Source organism: Zasmidium cellare (genome assembly GCF_010093935.1).
Source record: "Zasmidium cellare ATCC 36951 unplaced genomic scaffold M409scaffold_39, whole genome shotgun sequence".
Classification (NCBI taxonomy): Eukaryota; Fungi; Ascomycota; class Dothideomycetes; order Mycosphaerellales; family Mycosphaerellaceae; genus Zasmidium; species Zasmidium cellare.
This window is the reverse complement of record NW_022986983.1, coordinates 67,710-92,561: the sequence shown is the minus strand read 5'-3', so window position 1 is coordinate 92,561 and position 24,852 is coordinate 67,710. Positions and strand designations below refer to the sequence as shown.

Here is a 24,852-nt window from a genome sequence, read left to right as displayed (position 1 = left end):
TGGTGCGCTGCAGCGAGCGATGTGCAAGGACGGCTGACTGCAGCGACACACACCCTGACGAACTCGCCCTGCACAGTGACATCGTGTCGTCCTGCACGTCAACAAATCGGTGCTGGCCGGCAGGATAGGTATCTACCGACCTTCTTCCGTCGCCTGGAATTTTGCAAAGTGAATCGAAGAGGATCACGTGGAGATTGGCGATATCAGGAAGCTATCCAAACAGACGTCTACGTTCGAGGGCTGTAGAAGGATCTGCAATGGGAGCCGGCAAACCGAAGCAGTTTACGAGGCCGCCTCCAAAGAAGAAGCCGCAGAAATCATCAGTGCTGGAGTCTGTCGATGACTTTCAAGATGCAGCCGATTATGAAGAGAGTGCTGGAGGGAAGCATCGTGTTGGCGACCCTGTCAAGTCTGGCAGGGCTTTCGTGAGAGCAGTGAGCGATAACAGCATGTTAGTCCAACGATGTCAGAGCTAATCATTTCCTTCCAGTTTGATGTCTACGACAAAGGTCTCTCAAAGCATCCCTCAAGTTTTGATCTGGCCTACAACAAAGCTCGTCTCCAACTCGAGATCTCCCAACATGAGAACATCCTCGAGCACATCGGCGTGGAAATGCTGGACTGGCTGCAACTTACCCTGGAATCCCACCGATATGCGTTGAAGTTGAGCGGAGACAATCCGGACGTTCTGTTCAATACGGCCCAGGTGTTGAGTTCTCTGGCCGAAGGCTTATCTGGAGACGATCGTTCAGATGAAGCCGTACCTCTACTGCATGAAGCCCTGGAACTGCTCTCGTCGTGTCTTTCGAAGCAAGAGATGATGTACGAACAACATCAGCTCGATTTCCCAGATACCGAAGAAGGCGGTGTCCCTCTAGACCCGGACGAGAAGCCAGCGCCGACCGAAGATACTGACATGCAGGATGAGCAGTCGGCAGTGGTCGAAGTACCGATTTCTGCGTCTGATCTGCTCGATACTGTGCACGCCTCCTTATCAGCCCTCATTACTCTTGTACCCCTGGCGGATCAGCCTGGTCTTCAGAACCTGGGCGAGATGGCGCAGACATTAACCGAGTCAAAGGCACCTGACTACATCAAACTCGTTCCAGCAGAAGAGCAGGACAGAGCTCGCTTCTCAATCGCCTTGGATCGCGCTGGATTCATAGCGGCGTTCGCCAACGCACAGTTCGAGTTCCAGATTATCGAGCTGCAGACATACGTAGAGCGTCTCGAGACATTCAACATCCCAGGCAAAGAAGCGGACGCCACAGCCCTCAACACAGAAGCCGAAGCGCGGACAGAGCTGGTATTGGCAAGTCTGGATCGATTCGGCGAGTCATCAGATCTTCCTGCAATGCTCTGCTGGAAACAAATGAGCCTGTCTCAAGACTTGTATACTCAAACGACGAAGCTAAGCACCGAGGATGCTCAAGAGCGCAGAGCCGAGACGTACAAAGCAAAAGGCGACCTCGAACTCCTCCGACATCGCGTGGCCAACGTACCGAAAGCTGACCTCTCAGATGGCGTTAGGAAGAGTGCAAAGACGCTCATTCAGAATGCTCAGACGTACTACAAGGGCGCTGTGTCCCATGCGAAAGTCAGTGGGGATAAAGATGTGGAAGAAGAAGCTCAGCAGAGGTGGGATCTGGCGAAGACTATTGCTGCGATGATGTACGGTGGCGATCAACCGGCGGTCGAGCCGGACACCTTAATGGAGGCTTTGCAGGGTTGTGTTGATGAAGGGTTTGTCAGTGAACAGTTGGCGCAGGCGATGATGCAGGGCTCGTTTGCGTCGGGGAGCTGAGTGTGAAGATGTCTTTTGGCGGTATGATACCCTGTAGAGCGTACGAATGTAGATGGCAGCCAGAAATGAGGCGTATGCAGTGGGCGTGAGTTTTGAAGAAAGTACTTGCGATGCAAAATGCCTCTTTCGTCCCTGATGCTGGGTATCGTTCTATCATGCAGCTATAATGCCGGCTAGGCACAAAGAATTTCACTTTTCATGCCTCGAACGTTCAACTCCATAGCGCCGTCGCTCCCAAATCACACACGAAAAATCCTTCTCCGTTCAACCATCGACATCCATCTCCTCGGCACCCTTGCCCCTCACCAATCGCTGCTTCTTCTTCTGCACAACCTTGTTCTTCCCCTTCTTCGCCTTCTGCTCCTCCAACTTCTCCTCCTCCAACACATCCAGATCCTCCTCCTCAAGCTCATTCTCCTCCAGCTCCATCTCATTCGTCTGCGCCTCAACCTCCTGCAGCACCTCCTCCACCTGATCCCGATACTGCGGCGGCAGCAAATGCTGGTTCTCCGCCACCAGTTTCCGGTCCGCCTCGAGCTGCTTCTCCTTGTTGCCCTTCATGCGGTTCTTGTAGAATTGTCGCTCTCTCCGCGCGCGGATCTCCGAGACACGTTGCATGGCCTGGAGAGTGGTGGCGACGAGGTCGCGGTTGTAGCGCACAGGGATGTTGCGGCGTTGGGCGAAGGCGAGGGTCGAGTCGACGGTCATTTCTTTGCCGTGTGCGCGGCGGAAGGCTTTGGTCCAGGCCAGTTTGCGGGGGTTACGCTTCATTTTGAACTGTTGCGAGTATCCAAAATTAGCATGATTTTTGGTCGAGATATGTGCAAGATTCGTTCTTGAAGAACGACTACTCACGTTTTTGTGGCATTTTGATTTGCAGAAGCGGAAGGCCTTTGCGTCGTTGCGGACGAATGTGATACCCTTGGACGGGTACACCGGCTGCGAGCAGAAGTAGCACGTTTCGATCCTCATCTTGGCGGGGGGTGGGAGTGTTGGGTGGTGTGTCGTGTGAGCGGTCGAGGATATCGATTCGAAGAGTGAAGTGGGTGAACTTTTCGTTGCCGATCGCGGCTAGAGCCGAGATGCCGAAAACCCTAGCCCGAGAGTCTCTGGCTTCTGCGGCGAGATCGTCGACTCTCCCGATGACTTGCGCCAACGATCTTTGTTCTCTGCTCTTCTGACAACTTCACTCGAAACGATACGCTCTGTCGAACTTGGACCTCTCGGGCACCTGAAGCGATCATCCCAGAACTTGAGAGCATCATGGCAACAGCTGTTGCGATAGGCGTAGGAGTCGCCGCTGCAGCTTTCTTCGTATGTCTTCTCCATCGTACTTTCATTTCGGGAGCCCACTAACATCTCGACAGGGGCGCGCAGGACTGGTAGCTCTACGAAGATATCGAGGAGGAACGAGTGCGTTAGGAAAAGCATACTACAAAGGCGGTTTCGAGAAACAGATGAACAGGAGGGAAGCAGCGTTGATTCTTGAGACATCGTGAGGACACCCATATGCCGCAAGTTGTACATGCTGTTGGACATCAGACTAATGGAATGATTAATAAGAGAACGAGGCGTAACGAAAGAGATCATCCGCAAGAAGCACCGACAAATGATGCTCCTAAACCACCCCGATCGAGGAGGCAGCCCATACCTAGCCACGAAAATCAACGAGGCGAAAGAGTTCTTGGAGAAGGGAGCGCAATGAGTTATTAAAAGAAGTGCCGAATATCGTTTAGCGAGGCGTTGGTGGGAAAAGGCATCATGGACAAGCAAACTTCGGCATTCTCGACTCCATATATCAATCACACTCAAACTAAGCAGGCGTCAGAGCCGCTCTGACGACCTCATCCAAGTTCTCCTCCTCGATACCAAGCGCCTCTCGATCCTCTCTCGCCTTCTCTTCGAAATTACCGCCCTTCCCATTTCCCAAGTAATAGCTATACAACCCATGCATAGGCCCGCTCTTCTCAAGCTCCGCGATAGTGCTATGCTTAATCTCCCAGTCGGCGTCAGCAGTCCCCGTGGCCTTCTTGACGGAATCGAAGATCTTGGCTTGAGTCGTGCAGACAGAGGAGATGTAGATGAAGTTGTTCGCGTAGTGCTCCAGAGATGCTCGTGGGTTTTCTGACGATGTCACGGGCAGTGATAATACCTTTGCGATGGAGAGACCGACTTGGCTTATGGAGGCGGTGTTGTTCTCGCCACCATCATCGTACACTGAGAGCACGGGATAGCGTTAGCAGGCTCCGAATCACATCGCGAGATTGCTGAATGGGAAAGGTAACGTACGAGTTGCCTGGCGATTCCGGACATCGATACCGAACAGACCCCAGGTCACACTCTAAAACAAGAATCAGCACAAGATCGAGAGAACATACAAACAGCTAAAACTCACAAGCTCCGTCCACGGCCCTGTCACAGGAGAGATATGCTTCATGCCGGCATCGCGAATCAACTTCCTCGCAGCGACCTTCTGCGCGATCACGGGATGCGAAGCCAAATCGCCCGTCAAAGCATCCAAAGAGTACTCGTTCGGAACGATATACTTGACGCCCGCCTTGGCCGCCGCCTCGATTAGCTTAGGCTGGTCCCCAGCGCCGCTGTGGGCCAGGCAGAAAGCCGCGAGTTCGTTGCCTTGGAAGGCTGACTGGAGAAAGGCTGCATCGCTGTAGGAGCCTTTCTTGACGGTGATTTGGGAGGAGGAGGGGAAGGTTGCGGACGAGTCTGTGCGGGAGACGATGGTTATGGAGATGGTTTTGTTGATGGCGAGGAGATGCTTGAGGATGGAGGAGCCGGTGTTGCCGCTCGCCTGGGGGTGCGTTGTGTCAGTATATGTTGTATTTCAAGGTCGTTCTGAGTAAGTGTTTGGGAACGTACACCGACGATGACGATCTTCTTGAGGCCAGACATCTTGTAGAAGTGAGTAGTGAAGCAGAGTGGATAAGAGGCGTGTTGAAGATACAGGTAGGTATGTTCTTTGGCTGCGATCTTTATATAGGTAGCTTTGATACCATGTACTGCTTGAGGAAACTATGTAGGTACCACTGCTAGCGTCTAGTAGCTGGCCAGATTGGATCTCCTTGGACATGCATGACGTGCGGGCATTGTTCCGCACATCAAGTCGTCCTGGTGTTGGTAGAAGTCATGAAACCAGCTTGCTGAGAAATGTTTCCGGTAGGACAATGTTGTGGTGGAGACAAAGCTGTTCTCCTATTCCTCCATGGAGTCGTAAAGTAGCGCTTTGCAACTATCCGCGCGGCTGAACATGGAGGCCGGCGGGAGGATTGGTAGCCTTGGCCCCTGCTGGAACTTGACCCATGAATTGTACCATAACCATTTGCTGAAGATGCATGTTCAAGCCTTTCCCTTCCGTTCCTTGTCACGCCATTCCATGAACAAGCCGACGTCTTTGACGACTGCTCCGCCAATTCCGAGCTTCTGGACCCACATGGGAAGGTTTCCTCCAGCATCGCTCGCAGTGCCCATCTGCCACTTGACCTTTGCGCCGTCTTCCAGAAGTTCGCCTCGTTCGATACTGCAGTATATGCCCGGGGTGTACTTCGAGTCTTTGGCGTACTTTGCGTTCGGAACCTTTGACATGTCCACCGGTATCTGGACATCGACGAACTCTGTATGCCCCTTCTTGCCAGCCAGTACCAGGACAGTGAACACTCGTGTTTGTAATGGGAATGGAAGGTTGTGCACCATCTCCATGAGATACATCTCCACATCCGTCCATTGTCCCACAGCATGTCCAAAACGTTGAAGCTCATCGCGCCAATCAAGAACCTTGTGCGCGTCTTCTACGTCGGGTGTGTAGTCCTTCTCATGTTGACTGTGATCTTTTCTGAGCCCTGCATCGAACTCTTCCCAGCTTGCTGTGCCATGCTTTGCCGCGTTCTCGTGAATGCTCGACCGAGCATACCAGGACTCTGATCGACCTTGCGTACGGCCTTCTTGCGGCAGATCATGGGCGCTGATCTGGTGATGTAGAAGCTCGACGGTGGCTTTGGAGGGTGGGGAATGTTTGTGTGTGTCTTTGACTTTGAAATGCTTCGGTAGGTAGCCTGTCATGAATTGTTGTCCTTCTTCTAGGATCGCATGTACGAAGTCTCCCAGCTCGTGGGGCGATCCGCCGGATTGTAGGGATGCCAGGTCTGGATGGTGTGGAAGTTGCGCGGGTGGGAGTGCTTTCATGCGAATGAAGGTCCCCAGGTGGTTTGGGTCTGTTGGGTCGGCCATGTTGTAGGTCAGGTGGTGAGGTGTTTGGTTAATGCAAGGAGAGGTTGGATAGGTGAAGGAGATGCGAAGATGCAGGACCTACTGTCAGCTACAACAACAAGTGAGGGTAGTCACACGATATCCGGAAGTCATGGCAGCATCGACTCGCAAAAGTGACGACGCGCACGATGATGCTCACTCAAGCTGCAACGTCCTGAACTTTGTCGATCTCAGGTGGCCGGGGTCTTCCTAGGGCGAACGGAACAACTCCACCTCATGGAGCCGACGAAATATATGTATAGTCGAAAGGTACTTCCGACCACAAAATATCTGATTCAAACCGGGATATGACTCCCAAAAGGTTGGCCATGACTTCGAACGTCTTCCAGATCAACGATAGGGCCGCGCATGACGAAGTAGTCTCTCAGTCAAAAGAGCATCCTACCGTTATCAACGTCTCCAACTCCTCGCTGCCCATCTGCAAGAAGTTCACCTTGGACTACTCCTCCTTGGCCGAAAGATGGCAACCAAAGGGAATCAAGTTCGCCCAGCTCGAGTTCTCCCGGGATACCAGCATGCTGTTCAAGTTCTCGCCTAATCAACTGCCAGTAACGGTCCTGAGGGTTGGAGACAGATGGTGTAAGACCGTCATGGGCGCGAATATAAAGGGCCTTGAAGATGCTCTCGGCGAGTTGTTGAGGGAGTCGAACCGGTCGTGAGTGAAAGATGAGAAGAAGACGGCAAAGAGGAGACGCAAGTGAATGAAGAAAGTCGAAGTGGTTGTTGATTGGCTGCCTTGGCGATGCTTAGTCACCGCTTGCTCTGGCAACCCGCTGTTTGTTGAGATCCTCGACGACTTCATGTCTTCAAATGTTCTCTCTACGGCTTGAGCACGTCAACACCGGCATCACCTAGACAAGCATGTCTTTACCGCAGCATACGATTGAAAACGGCGATTCGGTACAGCAACGGATATCTGGATTCAAGAGAAAGCGGACGGCTCAGGACTCTGTCGAAGAAGACATCGCCTGGACTGCGGTTCGCTGCCAGAGGCTGCTGAGGACCATCACTTCACGGATATCGTCTTTGCGTAGACTTCTCGAAACAGATGCCACATTTCAGACGAGTTCAAGCGGTGCCTATAGCGAAGTCAGAAAGCACCCACCAAGGAAGACCGAGCACTGGTCCTCTGTTGATCCCGCGTGGGTACCAAATGGCAAGCCTAAAGGTCAAGGACGAACATACGCCGCCAAGCCGAAACCAGTGGTCAGGAAGGTGTTGAAGGCGCGGGACCCCAATTTAGTGTTTCCCAGCCCCTTCGTCAAACGCATTGGAACGGCTGGTATCTCCAAGGACGAAAGCTCGCCAATTCGGAAAGAAGTCCAGCCGGAGAAGAAGACCCGAAGAAGCAGACAACTTCCAATCAAGCCACAGTCAGCTAGACAACAAGCTGAGAATGGACTGGTGTCCGCAGTCTCCAGTCTGTTGAACTTTACGAAAGCAGTCGCGCAGGTGCGAAAGGGGTCGCGCTCTCTTCTGAGTACTTGCCTACGCCAAGTACCAGGCTATATTGAGCTCATCATGGACGACAATGAAAATCATGCGAACCAAGAAGACGTTGTAGCGGAGGTCTTTACCTATCTTGAAGACTTCGGGACAAGGGATGGCTGGCCTGGGTTAAAAGAGGTCGTCCGACGTCAAGGTATCCATCTTGTTGCTAAAGCTATCAGCGACAATGTACTGTCTGAGAACAGTATCCGTACGATGGTTGATATCTGCAGCTCGCAAGGCGCTCTCTCAGAAGGGCATGACTTATTGCAAGCATGGCTCGGTCGGAACGACGCGGCCTCGAATGACAGCCTCGAGCGTCTGGACTCTTTCTCATCTCACCACCGATGTACTGTACTGAAATATCGGACGATCAACGAGCTTTGCAAATCACAGAGCTCATTATTGGTTCGCTATGGAAGCTCGACAAATTTCTGGAAGGACATGTTGAGCTCCCTCACGGGTGATGCTTGCCTGGAAGCAACACGATGCCTTGTAACTTGCTTGTCTACATTTGGAGGCCTCGATTATGAAGGAGAGTTGAAAGCTGGAATAAAATCACACATGCGAGACCTCGCACTCAAAGTCACGGTCATGGCGACTGCGAGCATCTTGCCTAAAGCACGTTCCTCCGGCGGTATGGGCCTATTCGAAGCACTACAAGCAGTAACCGCTCATATATGCTTGACTCGCACAAGCAATTCCCAGAAGCGTCGTAGACGACGAGTGCATCTGTCCGAATTCGAAATATTATTCATGTTGGGCTCTCAACTACTCCTGGGCCTCGATACCAAACAGCAGACTGCATGCGGCGTTTTGAGCTTGGACATCATGACAGAAGCATTGGATATATCGAACCCACCTGACAGTCCCAGGTGGCAGTCAGAATGGCGCATGTATCAGGAGGATTTCGCCGCCGAAATCACGAAGGGCATCGTCACCCTCGAGAAATACATTGGCACCACGATAACTGGCCCACTACTCGACGGGGCACTCCATGCGATCGAGAGCGGATCACCAGTCGCATCTTTACTCAAGCAAGTGGCTTTGGAAACATCAAACGTGCTTCGACAAAACAACGACGACCAGCTTGACTTCGATCTGGAAGACTATATGAAACGCCTCAATCAGCCAAGGGAGCCTGCTTCCAGCATGCAGACGCCACATCGTGGCAACCAGAATGGGCGATTTCGGTGGGAAGAGGGTCTTTGCGAATGGGTTACCGCAACGCCATTTCTTGCACGTGCGCCCTCTGAGGGACAGGCGGACTCTGGATCTGAGGTCGACAAGGATGGAGACGAGCTCGCCCCAAGTCCTGAGTGCTCACCAGACGTGCTGGCACTGTCACCGCCATTGGAACGACGACGTGTGCAAGTCAAGAGTCCGCTGTGGGGCAGGAAGGTGACGAAGGGGGTTGTAGTTTTGCCTGCCCAGAAACCACGAAGCGCCAGACATAGCGAGTCTTGTCACATTGGATACGAGAGTGGGGATGAGCTATCGTTTTGAAGTCGAATGGAATTCTTGGTTCTGGCCCCGAGTCCTGCTCTTTAACAGTCGCCCATCGTTTTCACAGCGAGGATGAGTGCATGTGCGAACAACTCTTGGCTGCAAATCGGTCTATGTTGTGGAGCGATCGATCCATATCATACCGTGCAAGCCCGATTCCTCAGCAGTTTGACGACCTCTGCGAACCCCTTCGCCGAAGCTAGAGTGATAGCATCTTCATCAACCCGTGCTCCTCGGTCCAGGAGCACTTCAACAGTTGCTAGATCCCTACTCCAAGAGGCCCAATGCAGTGCATTTCACCCCTCATGTGTGAGCCGCGCTTTGACAGCCAAAGAAGCCCATCGCGGCACACTCCGCAATATCGACGTCCATTGTAAGGGGTCACTACTAGTCGCTGGGACGGAATCCAGGAGGACCTCTATCACTTTCTTGTGGCCGCGATTAGCCGCCCGGTGCAAGGCAAGACAGGTTACCAACGCATCATGGTCTACGGCACCATGGTCTACAAGAACCTGCACCACGTCATGGTGTCCTGTCTCTGATGCCAACAGCAATGCATCTAGATTCAGGTCTCCGCGGCTGCGCATGTGTGCACCCGCCTCGATTAGCATCCTCACTGCCTGCGGGTTACCCACCGCTGCCGCCCTTGTTAAAGCAGTGTCGAGAGGCTTGCCTCGAAGCTCACCGTCAGCCCCTGCGGCTAATAACAACCGTAACACTGGAAGGTTTTCTCTCTCCAGTGCGGCCTGCAGCGCGTTGCCATACCGCCCACCTCGAGCGTTGACATGCGCCCCCCTTTCCAACAGCATCCGCACCACCTGTTCGTGGCCTTCCTCTGATGCCGCTTGCAGGGCGTTACCGGACCGGCCAGCTTGAAGATTCACCTGCGCACCCGCATCGAGAAGCATTTGCACTACGTTGTGGTGACCTCTCCATGATGCTGCTTGCAGGCCGGTGCCGTAGGGCTTGGCTTCGGTGTCGATGTCGGCTCCCGCGTTTATCAATATCTTCACCACGTGGTCATGGCCTTTCCATGCGGCGGCCTGCAGCGCAGTGCCCCATTCCCCTCCCCTGGCATTGACGTTCGCTCCTGAGGTTATGAGTAGCTCAGCCACGCTCGCATCGCCCCTTTCACACGCTGCTTGTAGCGCGTTCCCATACCGGCCCCCTTTGGCGTGAACGTCAACCCCTGCCTCTATCAGCGCTTCTGCAACCGGCCGCAGCCCGACTGTACTGGCATAGTACAGCGAGGAACCAGCGTCATCTACGTCAGGTATTCGGCGGAAAGGGTCAAGCCAGGGGAAGTCAGGCCTATGCACAAGAAGCCAGTCCAGCCGTCTAGATTCGGATAACAACAAGAGTGCCTCGCTGCGGTAGCTGCCTTCACGCTTCAGCGAGGAATGGTGTTACCAAGACGATGCAGCGTACTTCAGCAAGGGGAATGTGTGTTGATCTTCTCCAGTTGAGGCCTTTGCAGGACTGTCACTATAGTGGGTTAGGTACACCAGGCAGCTTTCCGAGAGCAGGTCGTGTTCTCTCGCGGGGAAGAGATGGAATTCCTTGGCTGTGCTCGCCAGGATACGTTGAGATTCCAAATACTCCTTGACCGAGAAATGTGCAAGTCGAGCTTTGGTGTGCTTTGAGGCTCGTTTCACCAGAGGTTCAGAACTCATGCTCTCGCTCTCGGTGTCACGGGCCTCAGACAACAAAGTGCCTTCATCGGTGACCACAAGCCCAGCCAGTACTTCCAAGACGTCGGTCCACCCGCCCCGGTTGTCAAAGTCAACGGCTCCCTTTGCGGTCGTATCTACAATCGTCGCCTCAACGAGCTCGCCCAGGCTGAGGGGTGAGTGCGCGTAGGCTAGCCATCGGAGGAGCACCATCGCCTCTGTACGGTCCTGGTCCTGGATATCGCATAACATGCGCTCGTATGTCCCGTCTAAAGTCCTCGGCAGAGCATACAAAGCCGCCTCGACAGACTTCGGCTTGGTGGATTTGAGCCTTTTCAGCGCTTCCAGCTGACAGTATGCCCATCTGAACCTGGACGAGAAGGTGTACAAGTCAGCGTGAGATCAACTTATGGCACTAAGGAGTGCTCGGCCTACATTCCATCCGCTTTTTGTGAAAGCGTGTCTTCGAGCAGTCGCTTCGTGGCGTCGTCTAATTGAGATAGCTTACGATCCAGTGATAGCTGGGTTGAAACGTACTTGCGAATGTCAGCATCTACTGCCCTGGCTGCAATGAGCATCGACTCCGCGTCGACTCTCTCCGCGAACTCACGTATGTCGCGGATATCTTGGCTCGTCACGAGGATACGCAGATTCGGTGCGTTGTTCAGGAGTCGTTCTATGCTGTTCAAGAGCTGTTGCCGCACGTCGTGACCTTCGGGACACTCGTCGAGTGCATCTAGGTGAACGAATATCTCATTGTGCAGTGCAGAACAGGAGAGCAGAAGAGCTTCCAATTCCTCATCTCCTGGCAGGATTTGCCTGCACTTTGTGTAGGCTTCGTACAGTGTCGACAAAGCCGGCTGTTTGGTGCCAAGCTGCATAAGCAGCGAGCGCAGCAGGCTGCCATACGACTGCTTCTCGCTGTCCGAGAAAGAGAAGTAGAAGAACGCTTGTACTGCATTCGAGGAGCTATTGCATTGCATCTTGATGTCTTCGATGGCTGTCGAAGACAAGACCGTCTTGCCACAACCTGCCTTCCCGTGGATCCAGAGACACTTGATCGAGCCCGCTTTCCACATTTTGTATGGGCGGGAGTTCAACAGCCAAGCGCCTGTCTGGGGCTCGTGCCGCTGGCGAGCAGACATGTGGTTTGTAAACGGGTCAGGCGGTTTGAGCCAGCGGCTGATGTTTTCGAGGCGTTCTCGATGCTGTGCAGCAGAATCTTCTTGTTGACGGATGGCGGCCATGAGCCGACGTCTTGCCCCGTCCTGTCCTTCACCATAATTTGCACCCGGCGTCACTCCAAAAATGCCGTAGAGAGCATAGTACTTGTCTTCCTCCCGGGTTGTTATCCGGCATTCCATCCATTGCAGTCGCTCGTCAACGCTACAACTTAGGCTGGCGCGATAGTCATTGAGTATTTGCTCTGAAATCTGTGTGATCTTGGCAATTCTCTCCTCGAGAGAAGGTCCAATCGGAGTGGTATGGATTCTTTCCACATGAGCCATCGCGCCCTTGTTGCCGATGACTTCCCACGTCTTGGTCACGAAAACGACTATTGGCGGCGCCAATAGCTCTTGCAAAGTCCAACCCCTACGGAACCACTCACTCTGCTGGAATTCCTCACTGTCGTCAACCGACTCGACATCCTTGAGGTACGCGACGCAGATCTCGGCATTGAAATACCACTCGAACATCAGGTTGACAGCTTCTGAGAGCTCCGCGGCATTCTCCTGGTTGATGCAGCACGTATCGATCCATATCCATTCTACCGATAGATGCTTCCTCGCGTACTCTGCGAACTCTTTCACTTTCCTAAAACCGAGTCCATCCGTGTTACGTCTCTTTTGGACGTCTTTGATGGTCGCTTCGAATCCGGCGACCCACCGATGGGAGAGAATGGCGTATTTCGGCCTGGTGTGATTGGGAAACTCGGCGAATTCGAAGGTCTTGACATTGAGGAGCCTCATTGTTGCTCTTCGCTGTGCTACTTTCTGATGGTATTGATGGCACTTAAAGGCGCTTGAGGGCCACGATCAAGTAATGTGAGTCGAGTTCACGACTCTCGACGATAAGGCTGGACATGCGCATGACTGCGCCTCTCACTGCCTACGACCTGCAGGTTCCACATACCTCGCAACGCTTCCAGAGCGTGTGCTGATATTGAAGTCTACTCTTTACCTGCTCTTCATACAATAGCGAGCTCGATGAGGTGTTGAAGTGCTGTAGTCCAGATGGAAACAGGAGATGCAGTCGCGGAAGGCCACACGCCAATGGTTAAAGTTTCAAGCTAGTCACATCCGCAGGGTAGAAAGTCGGAATGACAAGAACTGGAGCGTCTTTTCTTTCGTCTCGACGACACCTCAGCTGCAACCTGAGGACATATTCCGACGGGTGATCTCGATGACGGACGCAGAGACGGCCTTTCGAACGTCTTCAACGGTCAGGCCAAGTCACGTTGACATGACGACGGTGGCTCTCGTAACGCTAATCGACTGGTTCGGCTGCCGCACACAGATGACGAGCCAAATATGGTGTGTGGGCTTGAGCACTTTTGAGGAAACAGCAGCCTGCCTCACGTTGATGGCATGGCTTGCTTGACAGCTGTTCCATGCATTTGGACAGATGAGTTGGTTGAGCATTCGAGGGGCCCGTGATTGGTACAAAGAGCACGGCAAGGGTGGATGCATCAGATGCAATGGCCCCGGTCTGTCAGCAGCTGCAAGCACTTTGGGCTCATGCGAATGAGAGAGGCGTGCAGCACAGCATCTTGCCTACTGTGTAGATAGCTGGTGCCTGCTGTCCACGAGAGCAAGCACGCCGTATATGCTGCTTCTCGTGTGATGTCGTAGTATTGTTCAGTGATATCGATCTCGAGGGCCCGCTTGCGGTGTAGGTTGCCGCTAGGCGAAACAAAGACCGGGCTGCTCTCTCCACAGCCGCTAAGTTGCTGCCACCTCGAGCGACCTACCTCACATACAGCCCTCGACCGTCGACATCGCCCTCCCTCACGCTCCCTCCGCCTTCTCCATCACCACCACCACTGTCTTTCCGCCCGCTCCTCCCGCATCGGGTTCTGATTCTTGGCCGTCGCTCCTTGAGGCCACGCCTCGCTCTGTCCCAACCAGCGCCGACACCACCGCTCCTTCACCACCTGCCGCCGCTGCCCGCCAGTGGCCTCGATCTTTACCTCCCACTTCCACGCCCCCGTCCGCGCAACACCATCATACAACCAATACCGCCTCCGCCAGCAGTCTCTCGGACTTCCATTCTGCACACTTCCGCCATAGCTTGATCCGCGCACGCACGCCTGCTCAGCACCCATTTTGGTCCGCTTGCGAAAGCATACGTCACTCCTGTATCGACCACGTCGCCGCCTCGCCGTCGCCCATCGCCGTGCTTTCATCTCGCACGCAGCTGCATGATAGCGTCGACTACGCATTGGCTCACTTGTAAAATAGACAACACACGAACATGGATCAGCAGCAACAGCAGCAGGGCCAGTCCGGCCCACAGGGGCAAGGCGGCCGTCGTCTACACATCGCCCATCGCCGCAGCCCATCTGAGATGACCCCATTGATGAGTAAGTCGTCTGTTCCCACCCTTTGGGCCATGTGAGATGGCCATTGCAAGTGGTCACATGCTGACGACCTCACAGTGGAGCAGCTGGCTCTTGCGCAGCAAATAGAGATGCTCCAGCAGCAACAACAGCAGATCGCTGCCACGCATCAGCAATATGTCAATATGGGCATGATTCCCCAGCAGCAACAACTTCCCAATCAGTTCCAGCAAATGCAAGGTCAAATGCAGAACCTCAACGTGTCTCCCAACCCTGGCGCCTTCCAATTCCCACAGCAACAGCAACAGATGGGTCAACAACACCTTGGCATCCCCATGGGCGGCATGGGACAGGCCTCTGCACACCGACGCAACCAATCTGCCATGCCCAACATGGGAATGGGAAGCATGGGTCCTCCACCCGCTCCTTCCTCCGGCGCTTCCGGCTCTGGCTTTGCTGATTTCGGTAACTTTGGTGCAGGACAACCCAGAACGGAGAATAATGCTCCAAGTCGTGGAAGAGGTGGAGGTTCTACAGGAGGTGGACACGCTCGCCGACATTCGTTGGCTTTGCCAGAGGCTAAGAAGGCCGCCGAGCTCGCGGAGGCGAAACGAAAAGCTAGCGGCTTCCAGTTCCCCATTCCAGGAGCCGGCGGTGCTTCGCCATCGACATCCAATCGCTCGGCGAGTCCAGGCCAGGGCGATCCATCTCAGAATACCCCAGCCAGTGCAACCCGTGGAGGGTTGGCAGGACGAGGACATGGACGCAGCCAGAGCATGGCCGTCGGCAATGGACGCGGTATGGCCCAGAGCAACCGTGGTGGACCATCTGGCTTCCAGTTTCCTCCACCGCAGGCGACCAACGATGGCGGGGCCAACCAGTCTGACTTGAATCGACGTGGCAGTCAGGGCCATGGCCGCACGGGATCCCGCAACTTTGAGGGCAACTGGCGAAACCCGAACAACAACCCATCCGTCAGCGAGCCTCAGAACAACAACATGGGCAATTTCCAGATGAACCAGCATGCCAGCGCTCAGCCATTCCAACCAGGCCACCGCGCTCGAGGTTCTGTCAACAACCAGTCCATCAGCTCACTGCAAAACTTCCAGTATCAGCCACAACCACAGCTTATGCAGCTGCCCCAGGGTCAGGTTCTTGTCCAGCAGCCTGGCATGTTCGGCGGACAGCAGCTCAATGCACTTCAGCTTGCACAACTTCAAGCGTACCAACAGGCAGGCATCCCAGCTCCAAGCCTTGCTCAGCTCACTGGTCAGCACAATGCTCCCGCAATGAACATGGCGAATGCACCACAGCAGCGCAAGACGCTCTTCACCCCATACCTGCCACAGGCTACGCTCCCAGCTCTGCTTGCCGACGGCCAGCTTGTTGCTGGAATTCTTCGCGTGAACAAGAAGAATCGCAGCGACGCCTACGTAACTACGACTGACCTCGATGCTGACATCTTCATTTGCGGCAGCAAGGACCGTAACCGTGCCTTGGAAGGCGACTTGGTTGCTGTCGAACTACTCGACGTTGACGAAGTCTGGGGCCAGAAGCGTGAAAAAGAAGAGAAGAAGAAGCGCAAGGACGTTACCGATCAGCGTAGTGGCAGCGTCACCGCCGTCAACGATGCCACAACCCAACCAGAATCCTCTGCTACCGACGGCGGCATTCGTCGTCGCGGAAGCTTGAAACAGCGTCCAACGCAGAAGAAGAACGACGATGTTGAGGTTGAAGGACAATCACTACTCCTCATGGAAGAGGACGAGATCAACGACGAGCAGAAGCCGCTCTATGCTGGACACATCGTTGCTGTCATTGAGCGTGTTGCCGGCCAGATGTTTTCGGGTACCCTTGGTCTACTTCGACCAAGCAGTCAGGCCACGAAGGAGAAGCAGGAGGCAGAGCGCCAGGCACGTGAAGGCGGCCATTCTAACAACCGCCCAGAACGCCAGCAAGAACGCCCCAAGATCGTCTGGTTCAAGCCTACCGACAAACGTGTACCGCTCATCGCCATCCCTACTGAGCAAGCCCCGAAGGACTTTGTGGATCGCCACCAGGATTACGCCAACAAAATCTTTGTTGCATGTATCAAGCGTTGGCCCATCACCAGCTTGCATCCGTTCGGTACCCTGGTCGAGCAACTTGGAGATGCTGGCGACCTTAGAGTGGAAACCGATGCACTTCTCCGTGACAACAACTTTGGCCCAGATGACTTCTCTGATGCTGTCACTAGGAGTGTTGGCCACGAGGACTGGTCGGTTGCCAACGACGGCGAGGCTGGGCTTGAAGGTCGTCGTGACTTCCGCGACGAGCAGACGTTCACCATCGATCCAAACGGCAGCAAGGAGCTTGACGATGCCATTCATTTCAAGCAGCTCGATGATGGCAACATTGAGATCGGTGTCCACGTTGCCGATGTTGCCCACTTTGTGAAGGCCAACTCCCTCGTCGACCGCGAAGCCAAGAAGCGTGGAACTGGGGTATACTTGATGAATAGGACCGTCAACATGCTCCCGTCCAAGCTTTCCCAGGACGTTTGCTGCTTGATGCCAGGAGAGGAGCGCTACACCGTCTCTGTCGTGTTCAAGGTTGACGCCGCTACTGGCCGCGTCATCGACGAGGACACCTGGGTTGGCAAGGCCGTAATCAAGAGTTCTGGCAAGCTCGCATACGAAGAGGTCGATGCCGTTATCAACGGTAACAACACTTCTTCGCTTGGCGAGGAGCGCAGCAACCAAATCCTCATGCTGCACTCAATTGCTCAGAGGTTCAGACAGGCCCGCTATGCCAGCGACGAGACGGACATTCCACCACTTCGTCTGCTCTACCAACTCGATGATGAGAATGTGCCAGTGGAGCACAACATCTTCGATTCCAGCCCTGCCCACGAGATGATCGAGGAGTTGAGCCACAAGACCAACGCACTTGTCGCGCAGAAGGTTCATGCTGTACTTGGTGAACGCGCCTTGCTCCGCCGACAGACCCCTCCAAACCCTCGCCGACTGCAGACTTTCGCTGAGAGGATGAACAACATTGGGTACGAGATCGATATCTCGAGCTCAGCTGCCCTGCAGAACAGCCTCTTCCGCATTGAGGATGCAGAGATTCGCAAGGGCATGGAGACGCTCATTGTCAAGGCAATGGGTCGCGCCAAGTACATTGTGCCAGGACGAGCACCTGACCCAAGCTTGGGTCACTACGCGCTCAACCTGCCAATGTACACGCACTTCACGAATCCCTCGCGTCGCTACGCAGACATTGTCGTCCACAGACAGCTGGAGTCTGTCCTCTCCGAAGGCGCCATCGAGTTCTCCGAGGATGTTGAGTCTTTGAACAAGACCGCTGAGTCTTGCAACACCAAGAAGGACTCTGCACACGCCGCACAAGAGCAGAGCGTACACATCGAATCCTGCCGCATGATGAACAAGCTCAGCGAAGAGCAAGGTGGCGACCTCATCTCTGTCGGTATTGTGGTCTGCGTCTACGAATCAGCCTTTGACGTCTTGATCCCCGAATACGGTTTCGAGAAGCGTGTCCACTGCGACCAGTTGCCACTCAAGAAAGCCGAGTTCGACAAGAACACCAGACTGTTGGAGCTCTACTGGGAGAAGGGTGTCCCCTCCTCTGCATTCGTGCCCGAGGATGAGCGTCCACAAGCCAAGGGCCACCGCCCTACGAACAGCACCGTTGCCCGTGAAGTTGCCGCTAAGCAAAAGGAAGCTCAGGAAGTCGAGCGCAAGGCAATGAACACCGGCTCCATTGACGCCAACGATGTTGATGCTCTCTTCGACGATGACGACGACAATGCTTCCGAGGTCACCGACAACACTGCTGGTGTGGCACTCAACGGCGATCGCGCCACCCAGAGCGGACCCCCATCGCCAACTCGCAACGGCCTTGCCCCACAACGATCCAAGTCCGACTCGCGCATTCTCAACAACAGCTCGGCCCCAGAGTCCAAGCTGACCAACAAGGACAAGTACCTTGGACTTTTCAAGCTCAGGGAGGAGAACGGCACCTACATCCAGGACGTCAAGGAGATGACCAGGGTGCCAGTGTTGCTGAAGACCGACCTGACCAAGAGCCCACCGTAAGTCACAGCCACAAATCGTTCTTCACAAAGCATGCTAACCATGTTGCAGGTGCTTGACCATCCGATCTTTGAACCCTTACGCTTTGTGATTGCCTCGGCGTGCTGGCTTTTCCACACCCTTGTGACGATCGACTTATCTGTCTATGATCACGACCCCTTGTTTCAACCATGTGCCTGCTCTTGCACACACTTCCAGGAGCGCGACAGCAAGGTCAGACCGGCGAAAGCTGGACCCTGACCTTCGACCATGCCGCTCTCCGAGCCACTGACCGAAGACGATCATTACCCACACCTGCGAGATTTTCGCAGCGAATTGTGCAGCAAGCTATCATGTTGCATACTCCCGATGAGAAAGAGAGAGGAGACGATGGAGGGCGACATGTCTATGAGAGAGACATGTGAATCTTTTGGGCTTGCGAGTATCATTTTGAGAGAGAATAGTAGAAAAGCAAGCAGTTGATGCGTACAGATTGTAAATGATGGAAGGTGGGAGGAGAAGATGGGGGGAACGGTGAGCGAAGGAGGGATGAGGAGGGAGGAAGAGAGATTCTTAAAAGTGATTTTGTTTTTAAAGCGCTTTGTCTATAGCCTTGATATTTTGAAATGGCTTGTTTTTTGTTGGTCGGTTTTTGTTGTTTCCTGAATTCGTTTTGGGTTGTTGGAAATCTCCAGGGCTTCGTTGCTCCTCGCAGCTAGCTGTCCAGGCGCTCCACATCGCCGACGACTCGGTCTATTTAGGTACGGCAGAGTTTCCCCTGATATTAAGGAGTTTCAATGCTGACTTCCCAGTATTCGCCTACGACAGCCGCTGCGATGTGCGGTAGTGCATGCAGATGCACAGCCCAGAGTGTACATATCTCAGCCACCACAACGCACAACGCACAGCACTCCACCCATCCACCCAGTTGGCTGGCGGCCTCTCGCAAGGTGCTCATCGTCCAAAAGAATGGCAAAGAAGCAGCGCCCGCACTTCTGCCTCCTCCACTTGCGGGTGAAGACGATTTCTCTCTCTACAATCTGCCGAGACCATGTACTTGTTAAATACTACGACGCTGCGTCTGGAACAATTCTTGGGAGCATTCAACCCCCCTTATGCCATTCTTTCGCATACTTGGGGAGATGAAGAAGTGACCGTGCAAGACGTTTTCAACGGAGTCGCCGACCACAAACGTGGCTTCACGAAGATCAAATCCGCCTGTCGGCAAGCCGTGCAAGACGGCTTCGCATACATCTGGATCGACACCTGCTGCATCGACAAGACGTCCAGCGCCGAGCTGTCCGAGGCCATCAACTCCATGTTCCGTTACTACGCCGAGGCGCGCGTCTGCTACGCCTGCCTCGTGGATGTCGTGGACTTGTACGACGGCGAGAGCGATCAATCCCGCATGGACGCGTTCTCGAGGAGTCGGTACTGGACCCGGGGCTGGACGTTGCAGGAGCTGATTGCGCCGCCGGAGGTGGAGTTTTTCGATCGCCGGTGGAAGTTTGTCAATTCGAGGACGTCTGCTGCGGCTCATGTTGCGCGCATTACCGGGATTGATGCCAGCCTGTTGGCGTCCCCGGGTCGAGGCGATCTTGCGCAGGCGCTCGCGAGCTACAGTGTAGCGGAACGTTTGTCATGGGCCGCCGGCCGAGTGACGACCCGTGTGGAAGACAGTGCTTACTCCCTGTTCGGTCTGTTCGGTGTCAACATGCCACTGCTCTACGGGGAGGGCAGCGCGGCATTCGAACGTCTCCAACAGGAGATCCTGCGAGCTACGGCTGATCTGTCCATACTCGCTTGGTCGAGCGACCCTGAGCATGGCTTGACGCCCCTGGCGAGGTCGGCGAGGAACTTCAGCAATAGCCGGGTCGTTGTCAGAGCAGATGCCCTCCCCTTCGCAGCTGGGTCTGAGGACAGCGATACTGCAATGTCAACTGGAGGCTTGCGTGTGAGAGCGAGCCCCCGTCGCCGTCGTACCCTCAAAGCCAGGAGGACAACCCGGGCTGGCGATGCTGCTAGGATGTCGTTATCAATCCGACATAACAGCAATCCTCGCCCTCAAGCTAACCGCATCATCCCCCTCAACCCAAATCGACCTCCAGGCGCTCATGAAACAAGACCGCATCGAATGCAGCGTAGGCTGGTCCAGCGAGCCCGGCCAACAACGCCTCGTCCCAGTAGACGTCCTCGACGCCGCCGACACCTCCCACATCAAAACCCTCTTCATCAGACGGAACCGTGTAGAAAGCACCGATCACCCCTCCGCCTTCCTCTCACGCCCCCGAGGATGGACCACACTCTGGCTGCGCATCGACAAGTCCCTCTCAACCCACGACTGGGAAGTCCTGAACATGTATCCGCGCGCCTTCTGGAACCGCGCGAACTACACCTTCGACCTCGCCCGAGCCCGCGAGGAGCGCATGCGCAGCGACGAAACCGCCGCCGCAGGCGATCCCCTCTCGACGTTCGGTCTCCCCATCTCCGCCGCCATAGCCATAAGCAATAAGCACCGCGACCGAGTCGCTGTCTTTTTCACCCAACACAGCCCCTCGCTCGACGACGGTATCGAGTTCGAAGTCGGGCCCTATGAGAACGAAGAATCATTCCTCGGCCATGACTTTGGTCGGACAAAAACAACGGAATCGAGACAAAAGCTTTCCTTGAGCACAATCGACATCACCAGCAGCAACCTGCCCGCGACGCTTTCTTTCGACCTTCGCGCCGTGCAAATCTCGGGGCTTAATGTTGCGGTTTTGGCGGTGTCGATTGCGCCGCCGCCTTCTTCTTCTGCTCAGGACAAGAAGACCCATCACGGTTTGCATGGCATGAGTCGTGTTCGTGGGCCACTGCATTTGCTCAAGAAGCATCGCGAGGAGTTGTCGTCCTCGAGTATTTGAAGGCGGGGGACTTTGACATTCACTCGACGGAACATTGTAATTCCGGATGAAACTTTGTAAAGAGTCCCACACCCTCTAAACTTGGTACGACTGGGCCTGTCTTTACCACTCTTGAGGTGCACGGAAATTTTTCAATGAACCCACAAAAGACGAGTCGATGATAACAAAGCTAATTGATTCCTTTCGTGCCTATGCTATTCTCTCGCCGGTGCGGCCCAAGTCCTCTACGAAGTCATCACCACCAAGCTGGACCTCCTCTTCACCCTCTTCGCTCCTACCATCAGCAGGCTTGCGTTCCAACATCAGGTGCTCATGGCGGCGCATGTGCACCCGTGGACGAGTGGTCCCCATTGGATGCAGTTGATCAAGACCTTGTTCCATCGAAGGATGATCTTGACTAGTGTGTGTGTGTGAGTATATGATAACTCATTGAGGTGAGAGGTGCGATTGTTGCCAAAAGCCAATTCATGCTCGATCTCAGCGGGGATAGTAGAACTGAGGGGGTTGTGCTGGCGCACCATGATGAAGCTGAGGCTGCTGAGCCGGTGGTGCTGGAGGCTGCTGAAAGACCCCCGAAGCTGTTGGCGGAGCTTCTCTGGGTACTTGCTGAACAGCTGCCGGTGCACCATGCACTGGTAGCGGCGTTTGCGGAGTCTTCACGTAGACGACCTGTGGTTGTGGATATGCCTCTGGACGGTATCGGAAGCTCTGCTCATCAATTGCACGATAGCGGAAGTGGACTGGCTGGTCAAGCGGCTGCTGGGGTAACGGAGCATATTGAATCGGTGCGACCTGTGCGTCCACGAAATCAAGACGGTCATCTCTCACTGGGCGCGGAGCCGTCATCTGAGGAGCGCTTCCGCGTCGATGCTCTTCATAGTCTTCGAGCCTCAAGAGCGGCTTTTCTGGATCGTACGGAGCAGGGCCAGGACCAGAACCAGACTCACCCAATCTTCCGTTGGTGGCCGGCACTCCATGTGTACGATACACAGGACTTGCCGGTGCTTGGTGCTCGCGTCGAACGTCTGCCCAAGGGCTTCCTCGATACTGCAAACGAGGACTCTCTGCTGCAGTCAGCTCTTGTCTGGGTGCAGCTGGCAAATGCCACGAACGCCCAGGCGAGTTGCCCTGGTGAGGAGAGAGACCTGTGAAGTTCGTCCCCATTCTGGGTGATGGCACCTCAATTCGGCGACGCTTGTCAAATGCCTCACTCTCAGGCGTGGCGGGATGCGACCGATTCTTGCCTGACCTCGGGTCGCTCTGTTGCATTGCTGCAGACGCCATTGCAACCCTTCGCAGGTCTTCTTGCGGCTCAATAGATGGGACGGGGCGGTCGTGGGCCATGTTGGGCGATACGATGATTTCCGACAATTGGCGTGGCTGCATGAATTGAGGCTCAGGGTGTTGGTTTCCGAATGGCGGTGGTGGAGGGTGCTGTTGAAGGTAACGCTGCGACGGTGGAGGAGGCTGCTGTTGGTTGAAGTAATGCGGCGACGGTGGCGGTAGAGATGCAGAAGGAGCCTGAAGTGGTTATGGTAAGCATATTAGCGACTCTCAAAACACATGGTAGTACTTTACCTTTCGAAAGCGCTGGCCTCCGAACTCGATCTCATTTGAGCTGTCTGGCACGTAGACACGAACAACTTCCCTGCTTTGTGATCAACCGGTGACTTTTCTCAGACTTCAAATCCACTTACTGCTGAGCCGAAGGCGGATGCACCATGCGTCCATTGCGCAGCGACTCCCTGACAGCACCGATCTTCTGGCGCACGTCCAAGTCTCTCCTCTGCGCATTACGCGGACGGGGCTGATAGCGCTCAAAAAACATCTTCGAGTGCTCGTCGTTGCTCTCGGCACCAAGTTCATCGTCGACAGCCAACCTATGGCTTATCTCGAGGCTCGTGTCAGTATTGTAGCCGCGAGCGTTAGCACCTTCAGCGTCGCTGTCATCGTCGATGACTATGGTCTCAGGATCATCATCATCAAGAACGATGGTCTCAGGGCCATCATCGTCGTCCCCATCCTCCTCCTCCTCATCATCAATGACGATGGTTTCTCTAATGACTTCCTCTAGCTCATTGTCATCTTCGTCTTCATTCTCTCCGCGCCACTCGATCAGTTTCTTCAAGCAATCTGGCTCGACATGCTCTCTGGCTTCCTTCCACTCGAAGGCTCTCAGCAGGTAGTCATAGTCAGTGTAGGAATGTCTGATTCGAGCAATCACAGCCAGTTGCACGCGACGTGGCAGATCGAGATTGGCGACGGTTCCTACCCGCTTACTTCCCGCCTTCCAAGCATGCCTTAGGATCTCCTTAAGATCTTGTTCAGGGATCTTTGGGAAGAGTTCTTTGATAGCGGCACGGACCTGGTCATCAGTCTCGTGTTCGATCTCCCGATCAAGGTGAAGGCCGTGCCTAGCCATGGCTGCAGCCATCCTGCTTCTCTCGCTCATGTTTGCAAGGTCTGCTTCTTTGATGAACTGCCCGCGGATGTAGGTATAGCCGAGGGCCTGACATGCCTCTTCGACGACATTTGTCTTGAAGTGATGTCCGATCCGATGGATGTGATGCGAGACCTTGTTGGGATCATTGGCGTGCTTGCTGACTGGTTTTGCCTGTGGTAGGTAAGTACTCGTAGCTTACCACTTCCGATGATGGATCGAAACAGTTGGATTCAACACGTGTCGGGGCAACGTACATTCACAATGTAAACCGGTAATCCTCTCTGCTTGGAGAGCTGTTTGCAACGGTCCGAGAGGTCTGGTGTTCCTGTGGCAACGTAGGTGAATCCAGCCGGAGCACCTCTGGTCGTGGTCTGTTCCAGAGCAGTCAGTATCCCTTCGTCATAGGGGTTCGAGGCAACAAACTTGGGTGTCCAGCTTCTTTTTCTTGGCCAGGACGCGACTCTGCTCAGTCTTGTACGGCTTCGCTCGGCGTTTGGCGATGGTGCGAGCGACGCTCGTTGGGCGAGTGCTAGGCGCTCGCGACGCCGGACCAGCTTTTTGGACGGCCATATTGCGATCAGAAAAGACAGAAGATTAGTAGAACAACGAAAGGAATTGCAACGCCTCCCGAAACGCCGGCCCCGAGTCACACTGACAGAAAGAAGCGACCGAGCAAAGCAGGAGCTAGACTTTCAAAACAATGGATGGTCCGAGATCTGGTCACTCGGTGGGGTGCGGTCTTCTCTGGTCTGGTGGCCGACAGGTGCTGCCAGTGAAACGGATCCGCGATCAATGTGGAGTGGGTGGTGGCCTGGCGTGTGCTGGTCCTTGGACGAGTCACAGTGCACTATGCGATGTTGCGAGAGGATTATCCTGTGAAGCTGCCTGCTTCGTCAGAATCTACACCTGATGCCCGGGCGGGCGACGCGATGAACGACTGATCAGACGCACGCAGCCTGGGTGGCAGGCGCAATGCGGTCACAACACCGTCGAGGGCGGCACTGTCAGTCTGTCGATGTGCAGTGAGTGTTGTTGTGAGAAGAAGGAAGCTTTGCAAGGTCGCGCTCGGTTTTGTGGGCAGTGGCGCGGCGGAGCGGGAAGAGCCGGGCGCAAGTGCCAAGCCTC

At 54.6% G+C, this 24,852-nt stretch overlaps 11 protein-coding genes across 11 annotated transcripts; 6 read left to right on the top strand and 5 right to left on the bottom strand.

Annotated features, from left to right (window-relative positions):
• Nucleotides 1-257: 257 nt before the first annotated feature.
• On the top strand, nucleotides 258-1,804 carry M409DRAFT_69540 (uncharacterized protein; the record flags this gene model as incomplete). The annotated part of the gene is made up of 2 exons (XM_033818342.1): nucleotides 258-434; nucleotides 491-1,804. The coding sequence occupies 2 exons, from the start codon at nucleotides 258-260 to the stop codon at nucleotides 1,802-1,804; spliced, it is 1,491 nt and encodes a 496-aa protein (XP_033662618.1).
• A 495-nt stretch (nucleotides 1,805-2,299) lies between these two features.
• M409DRAFT_33464 (uncharacterized protein) lies at nucleotides 2,300-2,776 on the bottom strand (the record flags this gene model as incomplete). The annotated part of the gene is made up of 2 exons (XM_033810294.1): nucleotides 2,300-2,581; nucleotides 2,660-2,776. Coding segments are annotated over 2 exons (399 nt in total), but the record flags the coding sequence as incomplete, so codon positions are not given.
• Nucleotides 2,777-3,067: 291 nt separating this feature from the next.
• Nucleotides 3,068-3,509, top strand: M409DRAFT_27784 (uncharacterized protein; the record flags this gene model as incomplete). The annotated part of the gene is made up of 3 exons (XM_033808725.1): nucleotides 3,068-3,118; nucleotides 3,172-3,299; nucleotides 3,368-3,509. The coding sequence occupies 3 exons, from the start codon at nucleotides 3,068-3,070 to the stop codon at nucleotides 3,507-3,509; spliced, it is 321 nt and encodes a 106-aa protein (XP_033662616.1).
• A 108-nt stretch (nucleotides 3,510-3,617) lies between these two features.
• On the bottom strand, nucleotides 3,618-4,714 carry M409DRAFT_58806 (uncharacterized protein; the record flags this gene model as incomplete). Its single annotated transcript, XM_033814006.1, has 4 exons — nucleotides 3,618-4,021; nucleotides 4,094-4,145; nucleotides 4,200-4,613; nucleotides 4,682-4,714. 4 exons carry the CDS (start codon nucleotides 4,712-4,714, stop codon nucleotides 3,618-3,620), a joined length of 903 nt encoding a protein of 300 aa, XP_033662615.1.
• A 444-nt stretch (nucleotides 4,715-5,158) lies between these two features.
• Nucleotides 5,159-6,046, bottom strand: M409DRAFT_69536 (uncharacterized protein; the record flags this gene model as incomplete). The annotated part of the gene is made up of 1 exon (XM_033818341.1): nucleotides 5,159-6,046. The coding sequence occupies one exon, from the start codon at nucleotides 6,044-6,046 to the stop codon at nucleotides 5,159-5,161; it is 888 nt and encodes a 295-aa protein (XP_033662614.1).
• Nucleotides 6,047-6,393: 347 nt separating this feature from the next.
• Nucleotides 6,394-6,744, top strand: M409DRAFT_27781 (uncharacterized protein; the record flags this gene model as incomplete). Its single annotated transcript, XM_033808724.1, has 1 exon — nucleotides 6,394-6,744. The coding sequence occupies one exon, from the start codon at nucleotides 6,394-6,396 to the stop codon at nucleotides 6,742-6,744; it is 351 nt and encodes a 116-aa protein (XP_033662613.1).
• Nucleotides 6,745-6,946: 202 nt separating this feature from the next.
• Nucleotides 6,947-9,079, top strand: M409DRAFT_27780 (uncharacterized protein; the record flags this gene model as incomplete). Its single annotated transcript, XM_033808723.1, has 1 exon — nucleotides 6,947-9,079. The coding sequence occupies one exon, from the start codon at nucleotides 6,947-6,949 to the stop codon at nucleotides 9,077-9,079; it is 2,133 nt and encodes a 710-aa protein (XP_033662612.1).
• Nucleotides 9,080-9,375: 296 nt separating this feature from the next.
• On the bottom strand, nucleotides 9,376-12,719 carry M409DRAFT_69535 (uncharacterized protein; the record flags this gene model as incomplete). Its single annotated transcript, XM_033818340.1, has 4 exons — nucleotides 9,376-9,716; nucleotides 9,852-10,456; nucleotides 10,490-11,119; nucleotides 11,185-12,719. 4 exons carry the CDS (start codon nucleotides 12,717-12,719, stop codon nucleotides 9,376-9,378), a joined length of 3,111 nt encoding a protein of 1,036 aa, XP_033662611.1.
• Nucleotides 12,720-14,223: 1,504 nt separating this feature from the next.
• On the top strand, nucleotides 14,224-18,493 carry M409DRAFT_69534 (uncharacterized protein; the record flags this gene model as incomplete). The annotated part of the gene is made up of 3 exons (XM_033818339.1): nucleotides 14,224-14,332; nucleotides 14,408-18,401; nucleotides 18,454-18,493. 3 exons carry the CDS (start codon nucleotides 14,224-14,226, stop codon nucleotides 18,491-18,493), a joined length of 4,143 nt encoding a protein of 1,380 aa, XP_033662610.1.
• Nucleotides 18,494-19,789: 1,296 nt separating this feature from the next.
• Nucleotides 19,790-21,284, top strand: M409DRAFT_58801 (uncharacterized protein; the record flags this gene model as incomplete). Its single annotated transcript, XM_033814005.1, has 2 exons — nucleotides 19,790-20,333; nucleotides 20,407-21,284. 2 exons carry the CDS (start codon nucleotides 19,790-19,792, stop codon nucleotides 21,282-21,284), a joined length of 1,422 nt encoding a protein of 473 aa, XP_033662609.1.
• Nucleotides 21,285-21,761: 477 nt separating this feature from the next.
• On the bottom strand, nucleotides 21,762-24,297 carry M409DRAFT_27777 (uncharacterized protein; the record flags this gene model as incomplete). The annotated part of the gene is made up of 5 exons (XM_033808722.1): nucleotides 21,762-22,805; nucleotides 22,863-22,932; nucleotides 22,982-23,898; nucleotides 23,982-24,098; nucleotides 24,151-24,297. 5 exons carry the CDS (start codon nucleotides 24,295-24,297, stop codon nucleotides 21,762-21,764), a joined length of 2,295 nt encoding a protein of 764 aa, XP_033662608.1.
• Between the last annotated feature and the right edge of the window lie 555 nt (nucleotides 24,298-24,852).